This window comes from Fusarium coffeatum (assembly GCF_003316985.1).
Source record: "Fusarium coffeatum strain FIESC_28 chromosome Unknown BRIP53273_contig_206, whole genome shotgun sequence".
NCBI classification, from domain to species: Eukaryota; Fungi; Ascomycota; class Sordariomycetes; order Hypocreales; family Nectriaceae; genus Fusarium; species Fusarium coffeatum.
Window position 1 is genome coordinate 47,545 of NW_022157999.1, and position 12,102 is coordinate 59,646.

At 49.4% G+C, this 12,102-nt stretch overlaps 5 protein-coding genes across 5 annotated transcripts; 4 read left to right on the forward strand and 1 right to left on the reverse strand.

The window, feature by feature from the left end:
• Positions 1–368: 368 nt before the first annotated feature.
• On the forward strand, positions 369–983 carry FIESC28_08653 (uncharacterized protein; the record flags this gene model as incomplete). The annotated part of the gene is made up of 3 exons (XM_031162791.1): positions 369–538; positions 772–912; positions 962–983. The coding sequence occupies 3 exons, from the start codon at positions 369–371 to the stop codon at positions 981–983; spliced, it is 333 nt and encodes a 110-aa protein (XP_031013153.1).
• A 1,015-nt stretch (positions 984–1,998) lies between these two features.
• FIESC28_08654 (uncharacterized protein) lies at positions 1,999–3,752 on the forward strand (the record flags this gene model as incomplete). Its single annotated transcript, XM_031162792.1, has 3 exons — positions 1,999–2,052; positions 2,105–2,206; positions 2,268–3,752. 3 exons carry the CDS (start codon positions 1,999–2,001, stop codon positions 3,750–3,752), a joined length of 1,641 nt encoding a protein of 546 aa, XP_031013154.1.
• Positions 3,753–4,560: 808 nt separating this feature from the next.
• FIESC28_08655 (uncharacterized protein) lies at positions 4,561–5,452 on the forward strand (the record flags this gene model as incomplete). Its single annotated transcript, XM_031162793.1, has 4 exons — positions 4,561–4,828; positions 4,882–4,975; positions 5,025–5,158; positions 5,211–5,452. 4 exons carry the CDS (start codon positions 4,561–4,563, stop codon positions 5,450–5,452), a joined length of 738 nt encoding a protein of 245 aa, XP_031013155.1.
• A 480-nt stretch (positions 5,453–5,932) lies between these two features.
• On the forward strand, positions 5,933–6,988 carry FIESC28_08656 (uncharacterized protein; the record flags this gene model as incomplete). Its single annotated transcript, XM_031162794.1, has 4 exons — positions 5,933–6,094; positions 6,268–6,579; positions 6,727–6,819; positions 6,875–6,988. The coding sequence occupies 4 exons, from the start codon at positions 5,933–5,935 to the stop codon at positions 6,986–6,988; spliced, it is 681 nt and encodes a 226-aa protein (XP_031013156.1).
• Positions 6,989–7,664: 676 nt separating this feature from the next.
• Positions 7,665–11,156, reverse strand: FIESC28_08657 (uncharacterized protein; the record flags this gene model as incomplete). The annotated part of the gene is made up of 9 exons (XM_031162795.1): positions 7,665–8,004; positions 8,055–9,299; positions 9,352–9,811; positions 9,865–10,492; positions 10,543–10,545; positions 10,600–10,696; positions 10,750–10,867; positions 10,928–10,966; positions 11,066–11,156. 9 exons carry the CDS (start codon positions 11,154–11,156, stop codon positions 7,665–7,667), a joined length of 3,021 nt encoding a protein of 1,006 aa, XP_031013157.1.
• Positions 11,157–12,102: the final 946 nt, after the last annotated feature.

The window sequence follows — 12,102 nt, forward strand, 5'->3', positions numbered from 1 at the left end:
GGGCAGTTACCTGTACCTGTACCTGACCTAGCCTAGCCCACCCGTGGACTCTGGAGGTGAATCGCTGGAGCTGAAAATGACGGCACTGATTGGTCCGTGCACCTGCTGACGAGAAAATTTCCTTGGTCCAGGGCCTTTAGGTAGCCGGTTCCAAGCCATGGAAGTTCCCTTTTCCTTTGTCCTCTTATCGTGACTGACCTGGTCCAAGCTCGTCTCTTCTCCATTCTCGTCCCCATCCAGACTCTCTGTCTTTTTCTTCAGAGCTTTCCCAACAAATTGCCCTTCTGCTTCCTTTCCTTTCTCTCTTCTTCATCCTACACAACAACACAACACAAGCCGTCACCGGTAAAGAAAAGACCTCAGGAGCAATGAATGCCCAAGCACCCAGCAAATACATCACTCTCGTCTCTGGCGATGGCTTCGAGTTCGTCGTCCTCCGCGACGCTGCTCTGGTCAGCCCCATCATCAAGGGAATGCTCGACGTGAGGAGTCAATTTGCTGAGGCCAAAGAGGCTCGTTGTGTTTTTCAGGAGATGAGGTAGGTCGTCATTGCCAACACGCTGTCGCCTCCAGATGGCTTGCTCTGTGGATTGATGACAATTCACGATGCTTTTTTGAGAGAACATCCGAGACTTTCTCGGTTGGGCTACATGAGTACTCACTACACTTGACCTGACCACAAACGCACCAAGCAAGCCTGGTTGTGCTCAGTCTCTGCTGGAACAATCCACGTGTGAAAGAGCAAGACGCTGATGGTAAATATATCAACAGCGCCATGGTCCTTGATAAGGTTGTCGAATACTTCCACTACTGGTACCGCTACCGCAACAGCGAAGACGTTCCCGACATGGATATTCCGGTCGAGCTTTGCCTTGAGCTGTTGGCCGCCGCGGATTACCTGGGCCTGGACCAGTATGCAGCCATTGCTACAACCCAACGCTTTGATACTAATATCATCTAGGGCGAATATGAGCATGAAGTGAAAAGAGTTCCAGAATTCTTCCGAAATCTGTCCCACTCTTGCACGTCTTGCTATGTGTACAAAATCTTTTTATGACGGCGTTTTCGGAGCTAAGGATACAGTCCAGCTTGCTGCTGCTTTCGCAAGATCTAGCAGTTTGTCTTTGTTCTTTGAATAATGATAATGACCAATACTAGCGGCTATTGGCACAAGTCAAGCCAGAAACATGATCTAGATTAACGATTCCAGATCCAAACATACTTATACCTACGTGACTCGTCACACCATCTCAGCATATGCGTTCTTCTCTTCACTCCTCCGTGGGTCGAACGTCTATTAGATTTGGAAGATTAAAGTAACCCTCTCACTCTGCGTGACTCAGTTGACGCATTGAGCTTTCGCTTTTTCTGAAGGGCAACATCTCTTGACTGTAAATATGCATCTTGTATCTACCCCTTGTATCCATGCTCGTGATCTCAAATTTATTAAACGGTTCATGCCACTATTCCAAGCGTCTTAATGAGACTGTTAAGTCAGTGCATACCAACCATCCAGTAGCCAGTGCACTCAACGTCCTGACTGGATCTACGGCAAGGATACTGTTTATCAAGTTGAGCATTGTCACTTGGAGGCCATGGCTTAAATAAAGAATTGCCATTACTTTATGGATTATCATTATTAGGCAGGGAAGCCATGTGTATTTATCCTCGATACCCGCTGAACATCTTCAAAAGGTGAGACGAATCTGAGCACAGTCATCAGGCCAAGAAGCAAAATTAGCATCGAATGACTCCAATTGAGGGTCCTGACGACTTGCATGTCTCGGTAGGCCTTTTCAATTAGATAATTGAGTCATCAGGTTTTAGGCAGGAAACGTCTCTCTTGGGGGCTACCTGCCGTGTCAGTCAATAGAGTGGTTCACCGTCAGTGGTTTTTTACCCATAAAGGAAACCAGCTTCTGCTTGTGAACCCACTAGCCTCAACTTTCCAATTACAACCACAACCACAACCACTTCAATAGGTACCTGGCCCAAAAGATGGCAACCAACACATTCGAGACGCAAGGCGTCCGAGTAGCTGTTGAAGGATGCGTGAGTCAAAAGTCATCCAACTCATTGTTATTATTTACTAAAAAAAACATAGGGCCATGGCACACTAGATGCCATCTACGCCTCTGTCGAAGAATCTTGTAAGCAACGAGGTTGGGACGGTGTCGATATCCTCATCATCGGCGGTGACTTTCAGGTATTTGAACCCCTACATACATCCATCATCGGCTCACTTGGGCTAACATGCACGGTCACAGTCTGTCCGCAATGCTGAGGATTTGACCATTATGTCTTGCCCTGTCAAATACCGCCACTTAGGAGACTTTCCCAAGTACTACTCTGGTGAGAGAAAGGCACCTTATCCGACAATATTCATTGCTGGAAACCATGAAGCCAGCTCACATTTATGGGAGCTCTACTACGGAGGCTGGGTTGCGCCTAACATCTACTACATGGGTGCTGCCAACATCCTGCGTTTCGGTCCATTGCGTATTGCTGGACTATCCGGTATATGGAAAGGCTTCGATTACCGGAAACCACATCACGAACGACTACCATTCAGTGGCGACGATGTAAAGTCGTGGTACCATGTTAGGGAGATTGACGTCCGCAAACTGCTTCAAGTCCAGACGCAAGTGGACGTCGGCCTCAGTCACGACTGGCCACGCGCAGTCGAACGACATGGGGACCATGGTTGGTTGTTCAAGAAGAAGCCTGATTTCAAAAATGAATCTCGAGACGGTACACTCGGTAGTGTGGCAGCTGAGTATGTCATGGACCGTCTGCGACCTCCTCATTGGTTTTCGGCCCATATGCATGTCAAGTTCGCTGCGATCAAGATATACGAGGACACCCAACCTGAAGTGGAAGAGATCAAACCAGATGTTGCTCCTGTAGTCACTCCTGCGCCGGCTACGGAAACCAATCCCGATGAGATTGATTTGGATATGGATGATGATGACGACGAAGAGGACACTAAGCCCAAGGCAGAACCAGAGGTCATAAAGAGCGAGCCTGAAACCAAAGAGACCTCAGAAACATCCAACGAAGTATCGGAGGAGCTTAGGGCACAGTTACCCGCATCTTTCGCTCGTCCACAGCCTAAGAAGACACCTGGTCAACCCGTACCGCCTGGCATCACGAACAAGGAGGTCCGATTCCTTGCTCTCGATAAATGCCTACCGGGACGACATTTTCTACAGCTCTGTGAACTCCAACCTTTTGACCCAGAAACAAGCTCTAAATATCCTCCAGCTAAAGAGTCGCCAAGATGGCGACTACAATACGACCCAGAGTGGCTTGCGATTACTCGAGTCTTCCATGATTCCTTGGTCTTCGGTGACCGGGATGCACAAACACCGCCTGATAAGGGCGAAGAGCATTATCTGCCCCTTATCGAGAAGGAAAGAGAATGGGTCGAAGAAAATGTTGTTAAGGCTGGAAAGTTAGATGTGCCGTACAATTTCGAGATCACTGCGCCACCTTATGTTCCTGGTACTCCTGAGATTGTCAATGAGCAGCCAGCGGAGTACACAAACCCACAGACCACAACCTTTTGCGAAATGATGGGGCTATCGAATATATGGGATGCCACTGAACAAGAGAGACGCCAACGGAAAGCACAGGGACCACCTAAAACAGATCAAAGGTTCACTGGTGGGAGGAGAGGCGGTGGTCAAGGAAGAGGTAGGGGAGGCGGAAGAGGACGAGGCAGGGGCAGAGGTCGTGGGGGTCGCTGGTAATGGCTGTAGACAATGTTCAGTCGATAGCTAGTTGTTGTGAAGTTCTTAGAATTTTATCATGGCAACTATTACACTAGTTTTATAGACCACCTTTCATACAAGAAGCTCCCATGTCAAAGGAATGGGTATTTTTATGTCTATGTTATTATCCGTAGTGCCACTTGATATCAGACATGTAAACAGTATTCAGCTCTGTTTTGATTCAGTAAAATAGACAGATACGTTAGAAATTAAAGTTTGCGATAATTAGGAACTATTGAAGTATTAAATTCAATTCAGATGAGCCGCTCAGCTCTGTTCATGCAGTACAGTATAGCTTGGTGGGGTTAGAGCTCCGTAGCAACCACACCAATCAGGAAATAGAGTAAACAGTGCAACGCCCATACGCCATCGTTACTACTGTACTGCCCGGGCACCTTTACCTATCAACCTCAACAACAAGGTCCAGCCGCAGCCTCCTTACCAAAACACGTTCGCAAAACACGAGCCTAGCAGTGATATTAGGCGATATCGTATCTACATATTCGCATTTGAAATTTACAAGACTCTGTCTCACCTACCAGTCTTGTTCGTTCTCCCCTCGAATAACCCCCATGGACAGATTGCCCCGCTAACCGCTGGAATGTAGCAGCATCACATCTCGACCTCCTTGAAACCTCGTCACCATCGCTGTTCACCATGGCTCAAGCCTTCTTAACCACTGTGTTAGTCCTCCTATCTTCCTCTCGAGGAGCACAATCCTGAGACCCCGTACTCGCCGCACACCGCCACCTTCTTCCGATATCTAAGTCCGAAGTCGCTCTCGACGATGCCTCAGATGGACATGACCATCATGACTGTCGCATTATCTGCGGCACCCTTGCCCTTCTTAGATGAAGTGCCATTTACTGACTTGGAGCCTTTGGTGAATAGTAACCAGCGAACGAGAAACCAATTTCGCCCTCGCGCGGGCAAGGGAGGATCGGCCAGTTATCAGCTGCGACAGTATGCCGAAGTGACACTGGGCGGTGGCAGTCTGCGCAAAGTCGTCAAGCTCCCAGAAGGCGAGGACGAGAATGAGTGGTTGGCTGTCAACAGTGAGTTTGACGTGGTTATGTATTCGCTGGGTTTTGCTAACTATGACTTTCAGTGGTGGATTTCTACAACCAGATCAACCTTCTCTACGGAGCCATCACCGAGTTCTGCTCGCCACAATCATGCCCTGAGATGAAAGCCACCGACGAGTAGGTTTCTCTGAGGACCGTTGACTTATCGCAAGCTGACAGAAATTAGGTTCGAGTATCTCTGGCAAGACAACGAGAACTACAAGCGTCCAACTAAGATGCCTGCACCAGCGTATATTGAACAACTCATGACGTGGGTGCAATCAAACATCGACAACGAACAAGTATTGCCCAGCAAAATTGGTATGCATTGTAATATGCCCGTATCCTCGGAATTGTTGCTAACAATCATAAGGTGTCCCCTTCCCCAAGTCTTTCCCGGCGCTGGTCCGCCAGATCTTCAAGCGCATGTACCGTGTCTACGCTCATATTTACTGCCACCACTACCCCGTAATTCGTGAGCTTGGTCTTGAGCCGCACCTGAACACAAGTTTCAAGCAATACGTGCTGTTTGTTGATGAGCACAGCTTGGCGAGTGGAAGGGATTACTGGGGTCCTCTGGGCGACCTGGTCGACAGCATGCTCAAGAGCGACTAGGAGAAGCTTGAGAGTGAGAGTACTGAGCTTTGAGACTTAGCAACAAGGAGTTTTGGGCGTTTGAAGGACAGGGTTTTGGAGCATAGGAAGCTGTTTGACTGTATGACATTGATGATAGGGAACAGCCATTAGCTGTTTCGTGCAGTTTGGTTCGCTTAGTTTAAGAACTCGAGACTGCACACGCAATCATAAAAATGAACCTCAAAGGAAAAAAGAGAACACATTATGCGAATACCTACTTGAAGTGCTCAACGTATTTGAAATTGCTTGTGTTAATTCCTATTGTTACTTGCTGCAATTATCTTGAATGAGTTATGTAATCATAAGTGGATGCCTGGGCGGGTGTAAGGCATCGAGCGCCCGAAAATTGCCGAGAGCCCAGGCTAGCAACAACCTCCAAGTTAATCGAAGCCGAACATCATCACACTCGCCCTTTCTCCATCTCCCTCTTCCTCCTCCTTCTCACCAGCAGCCGCCGAAATGTTCTCGCGACAGGTCATCCGCGCCGCCCGAGTCGGCGCTCCCCAGCGAGCCCTCGCCCTCCGAGCCGCCCCCGTCCGATCCTTCGCCGCCGCTGCCTCGTCCGAAGTCAAGCCCCCGATTTCCGTCTTCGGCGTTGATGGCACCTATGCTACTGCTCTGGTAATACACCACCTCCAATGAAAGAACAAAAATACGCACCGTCTTGTTTCGACCTTCCGTATGTCAATTGGCTTCCCCGGGACCAATTGACTGACCCCTCGTCATGACACAAAAACCTCAATTGGAGATCGCGCCGTCGCTGACACGCAATTTTTTCTTTTGCGTCAATTTAGTACACTGCCGCCGTCAAGTCTTCCAGCGTCGATACCGCTGCCGATGCCCTCAACAAGCTCGGCGCTCTCCTCGAGAAGGACCCCAAGCTCGCCGCCGTCCTGAACGCCCCTACCCTCGCCGAGGCCGACAAGAAGGCTATCGTTGATGAGCTCACAAAGCAGATCAACGCCAAGGACGAGACCGTCAAGAACTTCCTCGCCACCCTCGCCGAGAACAACCGACTGGGCCTCATTCCCGGTGTTGTTGAGAAGTTCTCTACCATCATCTCTGCCGCCCGTGGTGAGGTCGAGCTCACTGTTACCAGCGCTCAGGTACGTTTGGGGATATAGCAGATGGAAGAGGGATATGAATTGGATGCACGAGCTACGTCACAGCAAGCTATACTCGACCGCGACATCATTGGATGGAAAGGATGGAAGGAAAACAAGAGAACAGTCGACTAACATTGTCGTCATTAGGCTCTTGACAAGCGAACACTCAACCGATTGGAGGCTGCTGTCTCCAAGTCCGCCTACGTTGGCCAGGGCCAGAAGCTCAAGGTCACCAACGAGGTACGTCTCATCACAGCAGCACCATCGCAGCAACCCCTGACCCCCCCTCTTCTAGGTCAACCCCGAGATTGTTGGTGGACTCGTTGTCGAGATCGGCGACCGAACCATCGATCTGAGCGTCTCTTCCCGCATCGCCAAGATGAACAAGCTCCTCACGGACGCTCTGTAAAACCACCATAGTATACAAATTCTATTTAGTGTCTCCTTTGCCTCGTCTCGTGGGGTTTCATCACCACGCAAAACTACCTCTCTCATGAGTAGGTGGCCCGCCGGCTTCTAGGGGGGTTTCTCTTCCCCTGTTTTTGTTACAACCTCCCGAAACCAAAGTTCTTGTATCCCCCGGCTAGGGGAGAAGAAAGGGGAGAGTGTCGATGGAAAGAAATAGTGTAGGAGAGTGTGACCAGGGTGTGCAATACATGCAGTTCCCCAATTGAATTCTTTTGTTCCAAGCGTGATGATTTTCAGTCTGAACTATTTTGTTGTGGTATCCGACTCTGGTGTCGGACATAGCGGAATTACGAGCTCTCACGAGATGCTTGAGTTCATTAATAAATGGCTGACCTCATCTTGAATATGGATAACTCATAAATACTACGGATGAGTGGTTTATGACAGATGCAGTGATGTCATTGGGTTTTGTCGCGAGTGAGATCTTATGAGAGTGTACCTCTGATTGTATCATGACTACTTGGAAAACTGAATGACAAGTCTAAGCCCATAAACTCAGGACACCCTGTTGCTCTACAACAGGACACAAGTGAGAAATTCTTGCTTTTTGATAACGCCCTATTACTTCCTTCTCTTTGTAGCGCCGACTTTCCCTTTGACAAACTAACTTAAGTCGCTTATGCCTTGGTTTCAAACTCATCATCATGCTCGTAATTCTGCTTGGTATCGTCTTTGTACCTCTCAAGCTCTTCCGAGACATAACTGTGCATGTGTGCATCGGCTTCGCTGCGCTCTCTAGCCCGGTCCTCATCAAGGTGGACTGAGCCACTAACGGAATGGGCGTCATCATCAAAGTCACTGCGGGCACCGATGGAACGAGCGGTTGATGAACGCCTGATGCGAGGCATGCCGTTGTGAGGGACACCATTTCCAGCACTGCGATGGAAGACATCGTCAAAGTAATGACCCATAGCAATTGAAGGTGTGCGAGGAGTGTGAGGGAGGCGGCAGTTGACACTATACAGCTGTTAGCAACTCGATAAATTATAAGATCGTTCAAAACATACCCAGTATCGTGGATCATGCGAGCAATGAGTCCGGTCCATCCACATTGGTGAGTGGCTCCCAAGCCGCGTCCATTGTCACCATCAAAGAACTCATGGAACCAGAGGTAATCCTTCCAGTGCTCATCAAAGTCCAGGCGGTCGTCACCACCGTTGATGCTACGTCTTCCGTCGTCGGTACGGGCGAACAGATGCTGCAAACGGTGTTGAATTTCTTCAGCTACCTTGCCAAGATGCATGTAATCGCCGCTGCCAGTTGGGCATTCAACCTGGAAGTCTGGTCCGTAGAAGAGGAAGAAACGCTGCAGAGACTCTACAAGCAAAAAGTTGACACAGAGCCAGATGGGACCTCTCCAGTTACTGTTGCCGCCAAATAGACCACTATCTGAGTCGCCTGGCACATATCCAACACAGAATTTTTGGCCATTGACATCCATGGAGAATGGGTTCTCCTTGTGGTATTTGGAAAGGGAGCGAATACCATGGTCACTGAAGAACTCATCCTCGTCAAGCATGCGCTTCAGGATCTTCTCCAATCTATCCTTGCTGACGATGGACAACAGAATACGGTTGCCCTTTCCTCGCTTTCGGATACTGGCCATGTTTCTCTCTGCCAGATCGCATCGATTCTCGATGAACCAGTCGACTCTCTTCTTGAACGACGGAAGTTTGTTGATCAACTCCGGTTCCAGAGTGATGGTCGCATACAGAGGGATCAAACCCACAAGCGATCGCACAGGAAGTTGTTGAATCCAGGGGCCGCCCCAAGAAATGGCATCATAGTAGAAGCCGTCTTCCTCGTTCCAAAGAGATTTCTCATCCTTGTGACCGGTTCGGAAGGTCATTGCATCACTAATGAAAATAAAGTGCTCAAAGAACTTCGATGCAATATCTTCGTAGATACGACGGTGCTTGGCCAGCTCGAGAGCAATGTTGAGCATGGAAAGACAGTAGAAAGCCATCCATCCCGTGCTGTCTGCCTGCTCCAGAACACCTCCAGTTGGGAGAGGCTCGGAACGGTTGAACAAGCCGATGTTGTCGAGACCCAAGAAGCCTCCCTCGAAGACGTTCTTGCCATCGGCATCCTTGCGGTTGACCCACCAGGTGAAGTTAAGAAGCAGCTTTTGAAAAACGCGCTCCAAGAAGTCTATGTCCTGGCGACCATACATCTTGCGCTCAATCTTGAATGTTCTGAATGTGGCCCAGGCATGAACTGGGGGGTTCACGTCTCCGAAGTTCCACTCATATCTGCAAACACATTAATCATCGGAATCTGACAATCAAAGACGAGCGAACTTACGCTGGGAGCTGTCCGTTGGGGTGACAGTACCACTCTCGAGTGAACAAGTCGAGCTGCTTCTTCGCGAAGTCTGGGTCAATCATGGCCAACGGGATGCAGTGGAAGGCACTATCCCAAGCGGCAAAGAAAGGATACTCCCATGAGTCAGGCATGGATAGAATATCATCACAGTGCATGTGTTTCCAAGCCGAATTTCGAATGTCCTTCCGAGAGGCCGGGGGAGGCGGCATGGTAGGATCACCGTTCGCCCAGTGGTCCCAAATGAAGTGATAGTGTTGCTTTGTCCACATCATACCAGAGAAAGCTTGTCGCTGAATATTGCGCAAATCGTCAGCCATAGGAAGGGGGCTGAGTCTGTAGTAGAACTCGTCCGCCTCCTCCTTGCGGCTCTCAATAACATCATCGAAGTCTTCTTCATCGAGGTAGCCGTCGTCTCGCCTGGTGAAACGGAATCGTACAACTGGATCATCAATTAGCAAGCGTGTTAGAAGGCTTCGGCGTTTAAATACTAACCGGCACATTCGCCAGGGTTGACACCACCATCCTCGTTAAAGTTGAACCAGGCAGCGCATTTTGTACCGGTCTGAGCAGGGTTAATTGCGTCTTTCTCTCCGTCAACAATGTAGCGGTGGAAGGCATCCTTGACGTATGGCTGTTTGTTCTCTTGGTCGTACAGGGCCTTGAAGTTGGTTTCATTCTCGGTGAACATGAATTTGGGCATCACATCGTCGCCGCTAGAGCCTACACCAGGCGAAGGTGAGCACAAGAAGTGTCGCTCTCCCAAGCTCCAGTGGTTAGACTTGGCGACAGTCTCATCGGCATATTTTATCGAAGGTTTCTTGTCTTCGGGCTCTCTACCCCAGCTCCAGGTGTTGCGGAACCACACCTGGGGAATAATGTGGAGAGGCGCAGGGTCAGGGCCTCGATTCCAAGCAGTGACTCGGAAGAGTATCTCATCGGGGTCATCGCTCTCTTTTGCGGTCTCAATGAAGATGTCCCAGTATCTGTCTTCGTCAAAGACGTCGGTGTCGGTGATTTGGTATTCCTTGTCTTCCTTTCCTCGTCGAGCGTTCTCGTCGATGAGATCTTTGTAAGGGAACTTCTTCTGTGGGTATTTGTAGAGGAATTTCATGTAAGAGTGCTATTATGATCATTAGCATAGAACAAGTTTGGGTCGCAAGGGTAATTTACAGTCTAAAAACGATAGGTTAGCACAAGTCAATTGAGTTTTCTTTGAGTTTTACTGACTGGTGTATTATCGACGTGGAAGTGGGCTTCCTTGACACTTTCACCATGGTTACCCTGGGGATTTGAGAGACCGAAAAGACGCTCCTTGAGGAACTCGCTGTATGATGTTAGCGGTCATGGCGCATGGTCAACTATGGCACTTATACGAACTCTTCCTCATTCCAGAAGCTGAAGCCAATGTTTTGGTAACCATGAGTATCACAGACACCGGCGATACCGTCCTCACCCCAACGGAATGCGCGCGATCGAGCGTGTTCGTGAGGGAAGTCTGACGTAACTTATTAGTACGCGCAGGACAAGATGCGTCATTAAAAAATGATAAACTCACGACTCCAAGCGTCTCCATCATGACTGTAATCCTCTCGAACTGTATTTTGGTTAGCAATTGCCTTATCATGAGTGGTTCCGGTAAACCACAACAAAAATCACATGCCTGTAGCCCATTGTCTCTCAGCAACGTAAGGACCCCATTTCTTCCAGTACTTGGTGCGATCGCGGTCCTCCTTGAGGCGCCTCTCTTCCTCAGTGAGGTATTCGTGACCGTCGTGAACAACCATGGCTGAAGCTCAAGTAAGCTCAACGAGGGGCGGCAAGCGAAGCACGGGCGACGATCGTCGAGCGAGGGGTAGCAACGGTTGCTCTGGTGGGGGATGATGAGGTCAATTGGAGCGTGTGGGGAAGCGGAGAGGGGAAGAATAACAGAAGTTTAAAAAAGATGGACAACAATGACCAGAAGCTTGAGGTTTTAGGTGATGCTTCCTCTGGCGAGAGGATAGGATAGGAAGAGAAGAGGAGGAAGAGAAAAGAAGGTGAAGCAGGCGAGAAGAAAAAGTAGTAGTCTCCTGCACTGCAATGCACCCAGGTAAGTTACAGACAGGACTGTACCGTATCTAACCAAAAGGGCGAGACAGGATACGCGGGATCGACGATGGTGGGTAGGATCAAAGAATTGACAGTCTCGGTTGTGCCTGAGGCTTGAGACTAGCTGTTGCTCTGTCCCGTCTTTGGAATAGGTAGGCAGGCAGATGCGTGGCTTCCCTTTCTTCATGTTCCTGGTTTTCACCTAAACAGATAGTACAGCACATGGTTGCTAGCGAGTTCAACGGGGATCGTCAACCAACCGATTGCACCAGCGGCCGCTGCATCTCCTCCGCTGTCTGCTGTCTCCTGGACGGGAGACGGATGTTTGTCTGTGAATGGGTGCTGCACCTAGCAATTCTTGCTCTAGAGTGACATCGAACAGGCCGCTGCTAGTAGCCATGGACATGGCTCTTTAACTCCACCATGAACACCATCATCGGCGTCCCCTCGGCGAGCCTGGAGATCCGATAGGAGAATTAAGGCCTTCTCTTACCGGGGGAAGTGCTACACCAACCGGAGGAACTCTCCGTGGGAATGTAGAAGTAATCATATCATTGTTGTCATGTCACACATAACATCACTTACAACAAGAGTCATGAAGCCTTCACTACAGAGACAGGAACTGCATACCGGTGAACCATG